A 13089-nucleotide genomic window follows, 5' to 3' on the forward strand; every position below is an offset into this window, starting at 1 on the left:
CAAAGCCTACAGTTCCTCCAGGCATATGATTTACGTTTCAAGGCCATCTAAGTGCTTGAAAAAATGCAGTTGTCAGCCAATATGAATAGGAACCAAGTCTCTCTTAAGAGATTTGGGTTAACTCGGGTGCCATCTTGATAACACCTCCCGGGGACTAAGTTTGTGACTAACAAGACAAGCCTGCTCCCTTAAAGAATGTGAGTCATCTATATCTTAAGTTCCATGCAGAGTATTATTTCAACCACATATTTAGGAACGCTGGTGAATTCTTTAAAATCACAGAAAGAGAATGAGTAGTAAGGATACTCAACTGTTTGCCATGCTAGTACAAAAGAAAATGGTGATGGGTGTTAGTTGTTACGGTGACAACACGTCAGTATGCCCATAAAGTGTGTCACAGAGTTTGAGAACTCCTGTGTTGACGTAGAGCCTACGCTGTAACCTTATGTGCACCTCCTCAGAAATGTAACTAGATGTTGCGGCAACACAGACCTCCTGTCTATTTCTGTAAGCTGAAACCATTTCCCTCAGTGGAAACGAAGCTTTACTTTGCTTTCACTTCACAGATAAGACACAATAAATTATGAAGACAATAAAGCCTCCACAAAAATAGCATTTTAAGTCTTGTGTGTGATTTATCCTGGCTTCATATGAGCAGAGGAAACTGTCGCTTGTTGCTAGGCTAATTTATACAATGTAAAATGCCATAGGCTTGTGCTAATAACGTTAGCATGTTGTATTTGTTTGGAAAACGTTTTTAGTATAAAACAGTTGTTTTGTCATGGAACAGAATTTTGTAACATTACCTTTGTTAAATGTTGCTGTTGTCCCTGGTTTTATATGAGTAGAGGAAAAGTCTGCTAGCCCCTAGGCTAATTTATACACTGTAAAATGCCATAGGCTTGTGCTAAAAACATTAGCATGTTGTATTTGTGGGGAGAATGTGTCCAGATAAAGACAAGTGTATGTCTGTGAATGCTGCGAGTTATAGTGAAGCCGATTTGTGTACTTTTGTTTTAATTTGTCGCTGTTAAGCCATATTTAAAGTTTTGGGTGTGTTTTGAATCAACTAAACTTTACAGCCCTTCACAGAAATCCTGCTGCCGACTAGTGTTTCAGTGGTGTAACTGCAGAGTGACACAGACGCACCATCACACAACTATAAATGCTCACTATGGTGTAGAGTCTGCATAGAGCTGATGCACAAGTATAAATCCCACTTTACTCTTGTCAGTACATAATGCTTCAACATCAGACAATGGAGTAAGTGCACAAAAGATGCCTCTACATGCTTTGTACTACACAACGGCTCCTTTGGGCGTCACTGCAAAACCTAATCTCAGGGACTCTGACCAATCCACTGCAAAGATTTAATGGAAATGTCCATTCTAGTCTGATTCTTTTTCTATGTTTAAAACATGGGAGTGTTCATTTTCCCCCCTGGAAATTGCCTGCTTCCACTGTTGCATAGTGAACACTGATGAGGGTAAAGACTGGCTTGGTAAGGTTGGAAAGTAAACATGGCTAAGGAACTGGCAAATGAAAGTGTGGGCGAGAGAAAGAAAGAGGCGTAGCACATTTGTTCTTTTCTTTTCAGTGTGTCCTCTACTGTTAACAGAGGTCCGTGATTGATTTCTCACTCCATCTTCTTCTTGCTCATTGGCCTGGCAGAGGACTACAGGCTTCCCGAGAATGCTCACTCTTATTTCAAGGACAGTTTCTATAGCGAGTTCACAGAGAGCAGCCACCGCTCGTCTTTGTAAAAACATTTCAATGAGGCCACTGACAGGTGGTCTTCAAAAGAGCAAGGAAGCATAGCTGGCAAGTGAGCTACAGAGCCAAGTGCTCCTTTCATACAATATTCCCCTTCTCAACTCCCTGACAGCGTTGGAGAAATAGAGCAAAAAAAAAAAACCCAACACATCTCTCAAATGTTTATACAGGAATATCCGTTTCACACTGACCTCTCTTCTATTCAGATGCCAAACCGCTTTTAACTCCTGAGCTAAGGCCAATGCATGCAATGTTACAATGATGTAATGTGTGTTGCATAAATAATCAATGAGACAAATATTTATCACAAACAGCCTGTATTATTTATCTATTAGGGAGCTTAAGAAGCTGTAGGACGTGCTTGGGGAATAGCCTGCTGTGTACTGGAGGGTCAGGGTGTGTGTAAGAGGGGGGAGCACTGGCATGGAGCTGCAGTGTTTGGCCAAAGGGGCCCCCTCTGTGTTCCCTCTGCCCTGGAGCAGGAGCCAAGGCGTTCTGGGCTGCGTTTCAAGAGCAATAAACTTCTCCAGCATTTTAGAGATGACATTTGGAGGTATCAGCATGCTAAGCCTGGGAGGGGTTGGCCCATCGCTCTGCCGACGCGACCCTGGGAGCTGCCACTGCCTCGTCTGCGCTGAGGGGATTTGTGTCAGTGCCGGGCCTTAAAATACCACGACTCCAACCCCCCTCCTTTCCTCCTGTCTACGCTTCATTCGCCCCCTGACTGAATGACACAGACTCGCTTTCCCTCACCTCATATTATCCATTATCCATTCATATATTCTCCTACACAAACATCAAATTGAATCCTATTTTTTAAGTGTTAGAGGTTTTTTTGTTCAGTCAGCAATCCACATTCAGTCCAGCCGTTATCCAGATTCAGCTGCTACATCTGTGCTCAAATTACACAGGATGAAAAATTTATTTGGCCTCATCAGACAAGATTCTTGTCAGCTCTGACCGAAGGTGCCGCTTCTGTGATCGCATTTTGTAAGGTGTCGCTTGCTTCCTCCTCATCTGTTCCTTTCTCTAGCACTCTGTGAGCCGGGTGAGGCACAGACAATTACTGGGAGCCTGTTGTTCATTTACTCCCACAAGGCTGAAAGGCGGAGGTGATGAAGCAGCTGTTGGTTGGCATGCTAAATGAAACGTGCGCACACGCAGTGCATGCCTAAACAGCTCTGTATGGGACTTGTCATGCAGAGAAGTGGGGGACTGCTCAACTTCACTGCTAATCAGGATGCCTCTGCTATGTCTTTGGGGCCTCTGTTTGTTGCTCTTCCCTGGTACTCTGCCTGGATTTGCTTGATTTCCTCATTTGGTTCTCATTTGCTCAGATGCACCACAATGAGAGAAGTCTGCTTTCATGGGTCTCTCAGGGAAAGACGGCAGAATGGCAGTGCAGTTTGAAGTAAGCAGCATCTGGGTCTCTTTCATTTTAAAACTAGCCGGTGGGTTGTTAGAGACCTCGTACCATTAAAATGATGTAGCAGGAATACACATCTTTGTGTTGTTTAATGTAGTGTGCAAAATGTAATACAATGGAGGCTATTGACAAATACCTTCTTAGAAACTCAGCACAGATTCAATCTCATATTTTAACAGCACCAACAACACTAATGACTGTTTATGGCTGCTAAAACTGTCAACTGCATCTCTGCTTCAGGAACAGCATACACTTCAGCTGCGACAGATTTCTATACACACACAAAACTATCGCAGACTTTGCTTAAACTAGGGTTCCTTAAGCTTAAAACATGTTAGATTTAAGACTTTTTTTAATGCCACTCAAAATGACATTTAGGACTACTTTTACAACAACAAAAACATAAGAAAAAAACATGAACCAACTTCACTTACTACAACGTTTATTGTAATATAAAACTTTTTTTTTTGTCGCATGGTGGAGATGAGAACAACAGTTCCAGGAAATACTGGCATTTGTTGTTTGAGTTCTCTTGGCAATTTTGTGTCCCACTATTTCCACTGCCTTGAATCCCATTGTGCTGCATTTGAAAAACTTCCTGGATGAAGTACACCGAGCCTCGTATGCATTGCCTTGTTCTGGTTTTAGCTATGGCAGCAAATCTTGGATAAATAGCCAGTTTTGCTGAATTTGCACTTCTCTATGTCGTCCACAGTCACAGCTAGCTAGCGCAGTGGTTCCCAACTGATGGGTCGCAGGTCCATTCTGAATAGCCGCAAGTGACTCGTGAACGTGTTAAGTTTGTAAAAAACAACACTCTTTATTTTGAAGTACAGTGAATTTATGGCACAGAGCTTTTATTTTCAAGTGCCATTTTCCTGTTGTAGAGTGAGTGAGTAACGGACAGCTACTTGACAGAGACAGCAAACTAGCTGGACGACATGGCCAAACCCAAGTGTGAGGCCGGATATATTAAACTGTGGGACACTGAACTAATGACTAAGGAGAAATCTGGACCCCGTGGCTGGACCAGTAGGGAACCACTAAGCTAGCAGACAGTGGATCCTCTGCTCCAAATCCCGCCTTACACAGAGATCGCACGACAGGGTCAGTACTTTCGTTACACCACCTTTGCACTTTTACACAGAACCAAACAATGACTGCATCATCACACCCCTGTGTTTGATTTAAGATAGCATGTTAGCATCCAGGCATGAAGTGCAACATAACAGTTCTGGACTCTAGTGTCATATATAACATATTGGAGGTGCTTTATAAACAATAACAATGGCAAAACATGGTAACAACAATCATTTACTGTTTCTGTTATGTGGTGGCTAAACTCGTCTTCTGCTTGGAGTATAAGGAGCTCCCTAACCTAGCTGTATTTCCAATTTCTGGACATTTTGGCTGCTGTTCTTCTTCTTTGAGTTAGCTGCTAACTGCTTCGAGCTGGTTTGTAAATCTACCAGCCGTGGGTCGCACACATACTACGTCATAAAAACATTTCTTCCGTCCTGCCGGCTGTCCTAAATACAGACATCTTTTCGGTGCTATTATTCCCTCCACTGCCAGGTAAAAGGTGAGACAACTCTGTCACCCAATTGAGCGATCATACCTTTTACAAAAACAGCAAAGTAGAGTAACAGCGGGACATCTCCGCCTTAAAGAGGTAGCTTAACAGGGGTATGGGTGTCCTGACCAGAAACACAATATCAGTGTTGTTGGTGCTGCTATCCTGATCTGCGTTATGTTGGTGCTAAAGACATTCAGTAAATTGAGGAAAAATAAAGATTTTACAATGCAAAAATCATAAAATCCAAATTCCAATGTCTTACAGTTTAAGAGTTTTGACAGATTGATTTAAGACCTTTTAATGTCAAGCAAGGCCTTAATTGTAGATTACTGAATTCAGGGTCTTTTAAGACCTTGTTAAGGATCTGCAGGAACCCTGTGAAATGAGCAAGCTGTGGTGTCTTCAAACAGAAACACACATGGGAACATGATGTGCAGCAACAGGGAAAACACGTAAGAGACATCTGAGGGCAACTTCATAGTTGCAGGTCTCAAATCTATCTCTTCATCCTTTATCACATGATTTCCCACCCTGACTGTGTCTACCTGATAGAGGTTTCGTCTGAGATTTAAAAAAGAAAAAAAAAAGGCTTCAAAGAGGGGAAGTGGGTTAGCGTCTGAAAACCCTACTCGTCTCAACAGCTCCAATGACCGTAACAACCTGTGCGCTACACCTGCAGAGCGCCCCCACCCTCCTCCTTCCTTTCTTCAACACATACCTCTCCACCATACCACTTTTAAAACCACTCAAAAGCTCCCACCGGCCTCCACCCACTGAGCCAGATAGAGTAGAATCAGAAGAAAACACAGCCCCATCAGGCCAAACCACTACCTCTTTCTGCCAAAATAGCAGCTTTGAGAGAGTGAGTGCAGGCAAAGGACAGACTTGGACGGGGAAAGGGAAGGGGGCAGGGCGAGGGGGAGGGTCAATCACTCTGTGGGAGGCAGAGAATGAGGGAGCACAAACATAGTACTGGTGTTGGCTCTGAGCCATGTTTGTGTCACTAACAGAAGTAGCCTTGTCTGTCTCCCCCCCTGCCCCAACCCCCTGCCTTGCACTCGCTCTCTCCCAGTTTGCTTGGAAACAGAGTCAAAGGGTGACTGGCTGGATGCTTGGTAACAGAAAAAAGGGTTGCAATAGAGAGGAGAACGGGGGTGAATCTGACACAGCCCAGGGCTGGAGCAAAAATCAAAAAAAAAAGGGAGCGAGTGGGGGGAAGAAAAAGCCACTCAATAGCAGTGACTGTGCTTTGGGAATGTTGATGAGGCAGGGACCTTTTTCTGTTCGGTTCCTGCAAGTGAACCAACAAGCAGCACTGTGGATGTGTGGGCGATTTGTACTCAGCATGCCCGCAGAGCGACTGAGCGCGAGCTGCTTTGAAGATTAGGTGTTTGCATTATTTCACATGCACGAAAGAAAAAGAGGGCAGTTTTTCAGACCCAGCAGAACTTGATAGTGCTAGCGATACATCTTAAAATTAAATAAGCTGAATGCGGTTTCGATCAAAGGGAGGAAAACTGAGAGCGTCTAAGATTTCACTCGGACTGCACTGCGGGAGAGGAGCCAACTCTATTCCCAAATGGCAGACTCACACACACACAAAAAAAAAGTGCTTTGTGTTATGAGGCATGTTGTTGTTGAGAGCAGATATCTCTGTGCAACAAACTCCTGTCTGCATACTCCCCAGCAAAAAAACAAATCAAGGCCACCTAAGAACTGCCTGCCAACTACTATTCTTGTTGGCAATACTATGCAGCATGTGGGCTGTTAAAGCACGCATTAGTACCACCATCACCTCCTGAGGCAGTCAGGGCATATCCAATTACATTTTAGCAGGCAAAATATGTACGATAATGACAGCAAGATGATTACTTTTTAAATGACAGAGGCTTCACTGAAGCCTTGAAAACCCCAAACCTCTGATGTCTTCATGCAACCACACTGGCTTTGTGAGTAACAGCACAAAACAAACCATCCCATGTATCTGCAGCTCTTCTGTTAGGCCAAAATCCAGCACTCATTTGTTTCACAGGGACTCAGTTTGTAACCCAGAATCAATTGGAATCAAATTGTGTGATTCCCAAAGATTCCCACTCCGACTAAACAGCATGTTAAACCACTCCACTTACCGTCTTCAGTTTCCTGCCACACAATGCCTTCGAGATTGACACTTGTACCGGGCTCGCAGGGCCCCAAGCACTCAGGTTCGGTAGCCAGGGCCACATCGGATGTGTTCACGGCCACTGAGCGTGTGCGCACCATTATCTGCTCACACGGCGAGGAAATCTCACTGTTGCCTACTGTGGCCAGGAGGTGGAGGGGCGGAGGAGCTGGCGTGGAGACAGGAGATTCCATCTGTGAAGAAAGAAGTGGGGGGTTGAGAGGGAGAGAGAAACACGAGACACTTCAGAACCACTGTACAAACACATCCAGAGCAGATGTGAAGATGCAGACGATGGATGTACGATGAGGGGATGTTAACAAAGATCTGAGCACATAGATGTCTTCCTGGTATGTCAGTGGCCCTTGACAGCAACATTAGGCCCCAATCAGACAGAGTGTTTGAACAGCTTGGGGCAGCTTTTGGTAACTGGTCTCTTTCTTTTCTTTTCTTTTCTTTTAAATTAAAGGATTAATTGCAAGCAGACAACCAATTACCAAAAAAAAAAATATATTCTTGAAGATACCATGAGTATTGTGGATTTACAGTAGTTTTATAGCATGACTTAGGACCTTCTTTCCTCATTAGCTACCTAACTCTAACCAATCAATGGTCTGCAGTGTTTAAACTCTACCTTGTAGTATCAGCTCAGCTCGCTTGGAACTTTGACCGAGATGGTACAAAAAGTCCCAGGAACTATCCACTACCTAAGCTAATGGAAAACCACACTAGCAAGTTGGAACTGAGAAGATTCGTGCCGTACCATGCAGTGGAAATGCGGCATTAGTGTTGTAATACACCTCTGTGTCTTTCCTCAACCTTAGAGGTGATTAGCAGACGGGGAAGGCAGGCAGGGACATGTGAACTGCTTTGACTGCCTTTGTGGAAGGACAGAATTAGTTATGCAGGATTGGTCAAACAATCCCTCCCCCAGCTTTCCTCCCTCGCACACAGCCAGAGCGAGATCCGTGACACCAAATCATCTCACAGACTGATCACTCATTAATTCCCTCAATTAAAGAGCTAGTTGTGGTAAGGGAGCGGGGCTGCCGAAGGTCAGTAATTGATTCCACCTGTTCTGACACACTGTGACAGCAATGAAGAGACGGTGGGCCTACGTGGAAAACGAAAATGAAAAGGACAGGAAGGGAGGGGGGCGTCGAGAGCATCTGAGGGGAAGCGCACAAGAGACGGCTGGAGGTAGGAAAGTGTGTAGGCGGAAAAGAAGACTAATGGTGATTTAAGGGCCGCGGTGACACCAGGCTTAGTGCTCTTCATTCAAGGCAGTCGACATTAAAGCGCTCCAAATCATTAGCACTGAACTGCGGGAGGAATGCCGTGCTGCAGCCAACACCACACATTTATTAATTGGGCATAAACCACTCAGAGCTCAGGAATATGCTGCCAATGCTGGATCCAATTAGACTTAGAAGACAAAATAACAATTGACACATTGGATCATAAGACTGCGCACCCTTTACATAATTGTTTTAATCTACTTACTGTTCCAAACCGAATATGACGAGGAGAACTAAAGCTACTAATCACAGGATATATCCAAATTACTGCTTAATCAATCTAGAGATGAATATGTTGGCCTGTCGGTCAGTGGTAGGTCTGCCACTTTGTTCCAGACGGAAATACTTTAGCTGTTGGTACAGTCTTGAAACCCAGTGGCTATTGGTCTGACATTATTAAGCCTCTGGGGGAAACTGCTGATCGTAGATCAAGTATAGCCAGCTGACATCTGAGCCAAAACTTCCTGTTCTTCGTGCCAGTCATTTCATCTAATCTCTATAAAGGGATACGTGCATATGAATGCTGATTAATACTAAAAAGAAAACATAATGTGAGGCTAAATTGTCAGACAACAGCTGATAGGTTCCAAGACTGCATTTCGGCCAATGCTAGATTGTTTATCAGCTACTCAAACGTGACTGGTCAATACTACTTGGACTACAAATGGACAACAGAACACTTCCTATGCCAAAATCTTGCAGCATAGTGGAACAGTGGTTAGTACTGTTGCCTCACATTAAGAGCGTTCCAGGATTTCAGGAGGGTTTCAAACCCTCTCACTTCCAACCCCTGGGGCCCTCTGTGTGGAGTCTGCATGTTCTCCCAGTGTCAGTTTGGTGAAGATTCTCAGTCATTCAGGTCATGCTAATCGCAAGTGCTACATCACAGGCAACTGGACTTACTTGAGTTTCTTGAAGACGAAATGTTTCAAGAAACTCAAGGAAGTCCAGTTGCCTACGATATAGCACTAATAGCGGTCTGTCCAGGGTGTACCCCGCCTCTCGCCCAATGTCAGCTGGGATAGTCTCCAGTACCCCGTGACCCTGTACCATAATAACTAGTTACAATAAATGAACAAAAGAATTAATGAGTGTTTAAAGAGATTACTGCTGGCACGACCTAACTGAACTTCATTGTCCCCCAGAAGATGAACCCTAAAGACTTAGCTGATAACCTCTCTTTTCCTCTAGTGCCACCAGCAAGTCCGTTTTCTTTAACCTACCCTCAGCACCTATGAGGTGTACTAGCACAAAATTTAGTTTTCCAGGTATTTGTTCAGAAACTATAGACATTTAGTTCCAGGTGTGCTTAAAGCTGTACTTAGTGCTATCTAAGGTGACGTACAAAAATGTTAGGATGCGCACTTATAGTACAAATTAGACGAGACTTAGAAGTAGATTTTTTCCCACTCTTTGCTGGGCATTCCTCCAGTGTTTTGGGGGTCATAATGACTGCGATGTAGCAAGACTAAGTCATATATTGCAAGTCTGGCAAAAGCTAATTGTAATAACCTATCAAATAAAAGCATTAACTGTGCCAGGAAGATGGATTTTAAAGTTTTAAAGAAACATTTAAGTCTTACTTTTTATACTGTTGTGTCTCCATTTATTTTAGAATATGATTCTAAATACAATGCGCACAAGGTAAACAATATTTTTTGATTTATTTCATTATTTGAAATTAATAACAAAAATGCTGTGATTTATCATGACATATAAGACTAATTATGACCATGAATTATGCAGTGTGAGACACTGCAGATCAATCACTGAATGAAGAATCTGAATCCCTGATGAACCCAGTGCTTTGAAAACCAAACATTAGTCCCCTGATGAAATTTAATATTAGCTCAAGACTTGTCATCGCTGAGGCTTCATATTTAATGGTTTACAGAAATGAGCGTGGATAGCCCATTTCTCCCAGTGCTCAGAGGAAGAGCAAATTAATGTGTGCAGAGAGCGACAGAGAGTGAGGCCTAACGACATCGTAATCACCGTGTGTCAGTTTCTGATGCATGATGTGGCCAAGCTGCAGGCCGGCTGAGTGAATGAGACAGGACAGGTAATCACCCGAGCTGTCACCACACACTGTTCCTGGGCCGTATGGAGACACAGAGAGCCGCAGACAGGACCACACAATGAACCCTCCTTCAGACTGACAGCCAACGGCGGAAAGGTGCAAACAGGTTCATGCAGAGCCTCTTTTAAATTGACTCGGCTCCTTGAAATGATTGTGTCGACGCTTTGGGAATTGACATTTTGGGGATATTTGTGGCCGAGGTTAGGTGACTTAATAATGGCCTGGAAATAACTTTTCCTTAAAGTCCCCCTCCAGACACGTTTTAGAGTATGTACTCTGCTATGATTAATATTTAGTTTAACATGGTTTTCCCACATAAAGTTAAAAAAATACTCTAAAAGGAGCTGGAGGCACATCTACTCTTTCTCCGTCTTTAAGACATTCTGGGTCTGGCTTCCACTTCAGCCACCACTGCTGCTCACGCTAGGTTTTGCTTTTGCTTTAAGTTGAGGAGATAGGTTGGGCTATGTGAGAATAGCTCTAGATTGGCCGGTGAAAGAGCTGTGTGCATCTAAATGGCTTGCATTAAAGGAAAACATCAGTGAGATTCGGAGAAATGAGGAGTTTGTTGTGCACCAATATCGGGAAATAGCAGACATATCAGAATGCTAAGTGTATTTTGCACCCTTATTTGTTTATGTTGTTCTGTAGCTCGTAATTGCAGGGGCTGACACAGCACTAGTGATTTTAAAACATAAAATAATATGATGTTCCAGTGTGTTAACATTGTCACATTGATAGGACGTATTCATATAGCAGAGGTCTAATCAAAGTTTGCATAAAGATTTATTCTGTCTGGCTGAGATTTTGCCATTAGTAGTAGTAAGTCTGCCCCAATTGAATATGATGCATATTAGACAGCAATGGATTTTCGAATTTGTGACGTGCCAATCCAAACTTGCCTGGCACATGTTTGAATCTCAGAATTTAGAGATGTAGTATGCTCATATTGTTAGATACTAGTTTCCATACTTGTTTTGGGTAGCTGGTAGTGGGCTTATCCATAAACCCAAAGACCCAGGTGTATTAAGTGCTCATGCTGAGGATCGACTGTTAGGGAGAGAGCCTACATCTGTTTTCCTGCTACACTTTTGATGAAGATTGTTAAGCCAACAGCCTGCAGATTTCCACCGCAAACAACAAAACTTGGCAAAGGCAAACTCATAAAGCATGTGCTGGAACTAGTCACGGATATGTACTCAAAGTAAGGCCCAGACAGCCCTTTGCCAGCCAGCTATCAGTTAATTCCTTTAGCCGTTACTATTTCCTTCTACCAACAAATGCACACTTTATATTTAACAGTGACAGTAACCTAGACTCAGGCTGCAGCTAACTTTTATTTTCAATTGCGATTAATCTGCATGACATTTTTTCTAATAATAGTTTGGTTTGCAAGATGTGAAGATAGTGAATAATATGTAATGTCTTGTCCAGTACCCCAAGATATTCAGCTTACAGTGTCAAAACAGAAAAAAAATAGCAAACACTCACATTGGAGAAGCTGCAACTAGAGAATTTCTGGCATTATTGCTTAAAAAACGACTCACATGATTAATCAATTACTGAAAAAATTTCTGAATAAATTTTCTGTCAACTGACTATTTGCAGCTCTAGCCTAGACACTTTAAAACAGTGTTTCCCAACTGGCCCAAGCACAAGGTGCAGATTTCTCCTTAGTCATTAGTTCAAGGTCCACACAGTTTAACATATTTAGTGTAATGCTTGCATTTGTCCAAGTCATCAAGCTAGTTTGCTGTCTCTGTTAAGGAGCTGTCTGTTAGCCACTCACTCTACAGCAGGAAACGGCACTTCAAAATGAAACTTTTACACCCTAAATTCACTGTACTTAAAAACAAAGTGTGTTTTTTACAAACATGACATTTTCGTGAGTCACTTGCGGTCCATTCAGGATGGATCCTTGACACACCAGTTGGGAACCACAGCTTTAAAAGACCTTGCCAGTCATTCTCATAACAAGTGCATTTGTGATAACACTTGATGAGTTCTACACCCCAATCTAAAATGACAGGAGGCTAATAAAACCTGAATGTGAAGTGTCAAGGCAGATTGAAGTTCAAGGATTCCCCTGGTTTCCAAGTAAACCCTTCATACAAGAAGCCTTTTAACTCTAATTATTGGTTTTAAAAAGACTGAATACTGGTGATTCCACCCTGTATTCCCAAGATCAATCATTTCAATGAATCAAATCATTTTTGATGAATTTCTCAGCCCTACCTAACCTTTCCTGGATGAGCTTTGACATGATTTTTTTCCATTTAAAATCCTGTTACTAGTCTAATGCCTCCACGCAATAAAAGAACCATTCACTATGTAATGGTACAAAATAATTAGAATAGGATCACGATGGAAATGGGACCAGTTTACAATGTGCATGAACAGTGGAGCTCTATTTCCAAATTCTATCAATGGCTGAGTGAACAAAAGGACTTTTGCTCTGGGGCTGCAGAATGTAAACCCTCACAGTGAAATGCCTGACGTCTTGTCCGGGGTTTTCGAAAAACCACATGCGACTGAACTACACAACTTGTCAGATTACACAAGGCTCTGCTCCATGCTCAGCAGATGCCAAATTCCATGATTTCTTCCCTCTCTGCGAGACTTTACAAACGGATTTTGAAATCTCCCCCAAAAACCACACAATGCCTGAGTGTCACGCAAACCTTTTCTTAACTGAAACCCCATGCCGACTGCTCGAGAAAGCCACATGGGCAAGAGTAATGTTTAACTGACAGACAAAAATCCTATGAATCTGGG

General features: G+C 42.9%; 1 protein-coding gene across 3 annotated transcripts in view; it reads right to left on the bottom strand.

Annotated features, from left to right (window-relative positions):
* The window catches only part of znf609b (zinc finger protein 609b), a 113386-nt gene that overhangs the window by 26168 nt on the left and 74129 nt on the right, over positions 1-13089 (bottom strand). For all 3 annotated transcript variants that reach the window (XM_033622532.2, XM_033622524.2, XM_033622541.2), the window contains exon 3: positions 6905-7130. In XM_033622532.2, the coding sequence (XP_033478423.1) occupies positions 6905-7130 (226 nt within the window). The remainder of the gene's footprint in view (positions 1-6904; positions 7131-13089) is intronic.

This window comes from Epinephelus lanceolatus, chromosome 2, assembly GCF_041903045.1.
Source record: "Epinephelus lanceolatus isolate andai-2023 chromosome 2, ASM4190304v1, whole genome shotgun sequence".
Lineage (NCBI taxonomy): Eukaryota > Metazoa > Chordata > Actinopteri > Perciformes > Serranidae > Epinephelus > Epinephelus lanceolatus.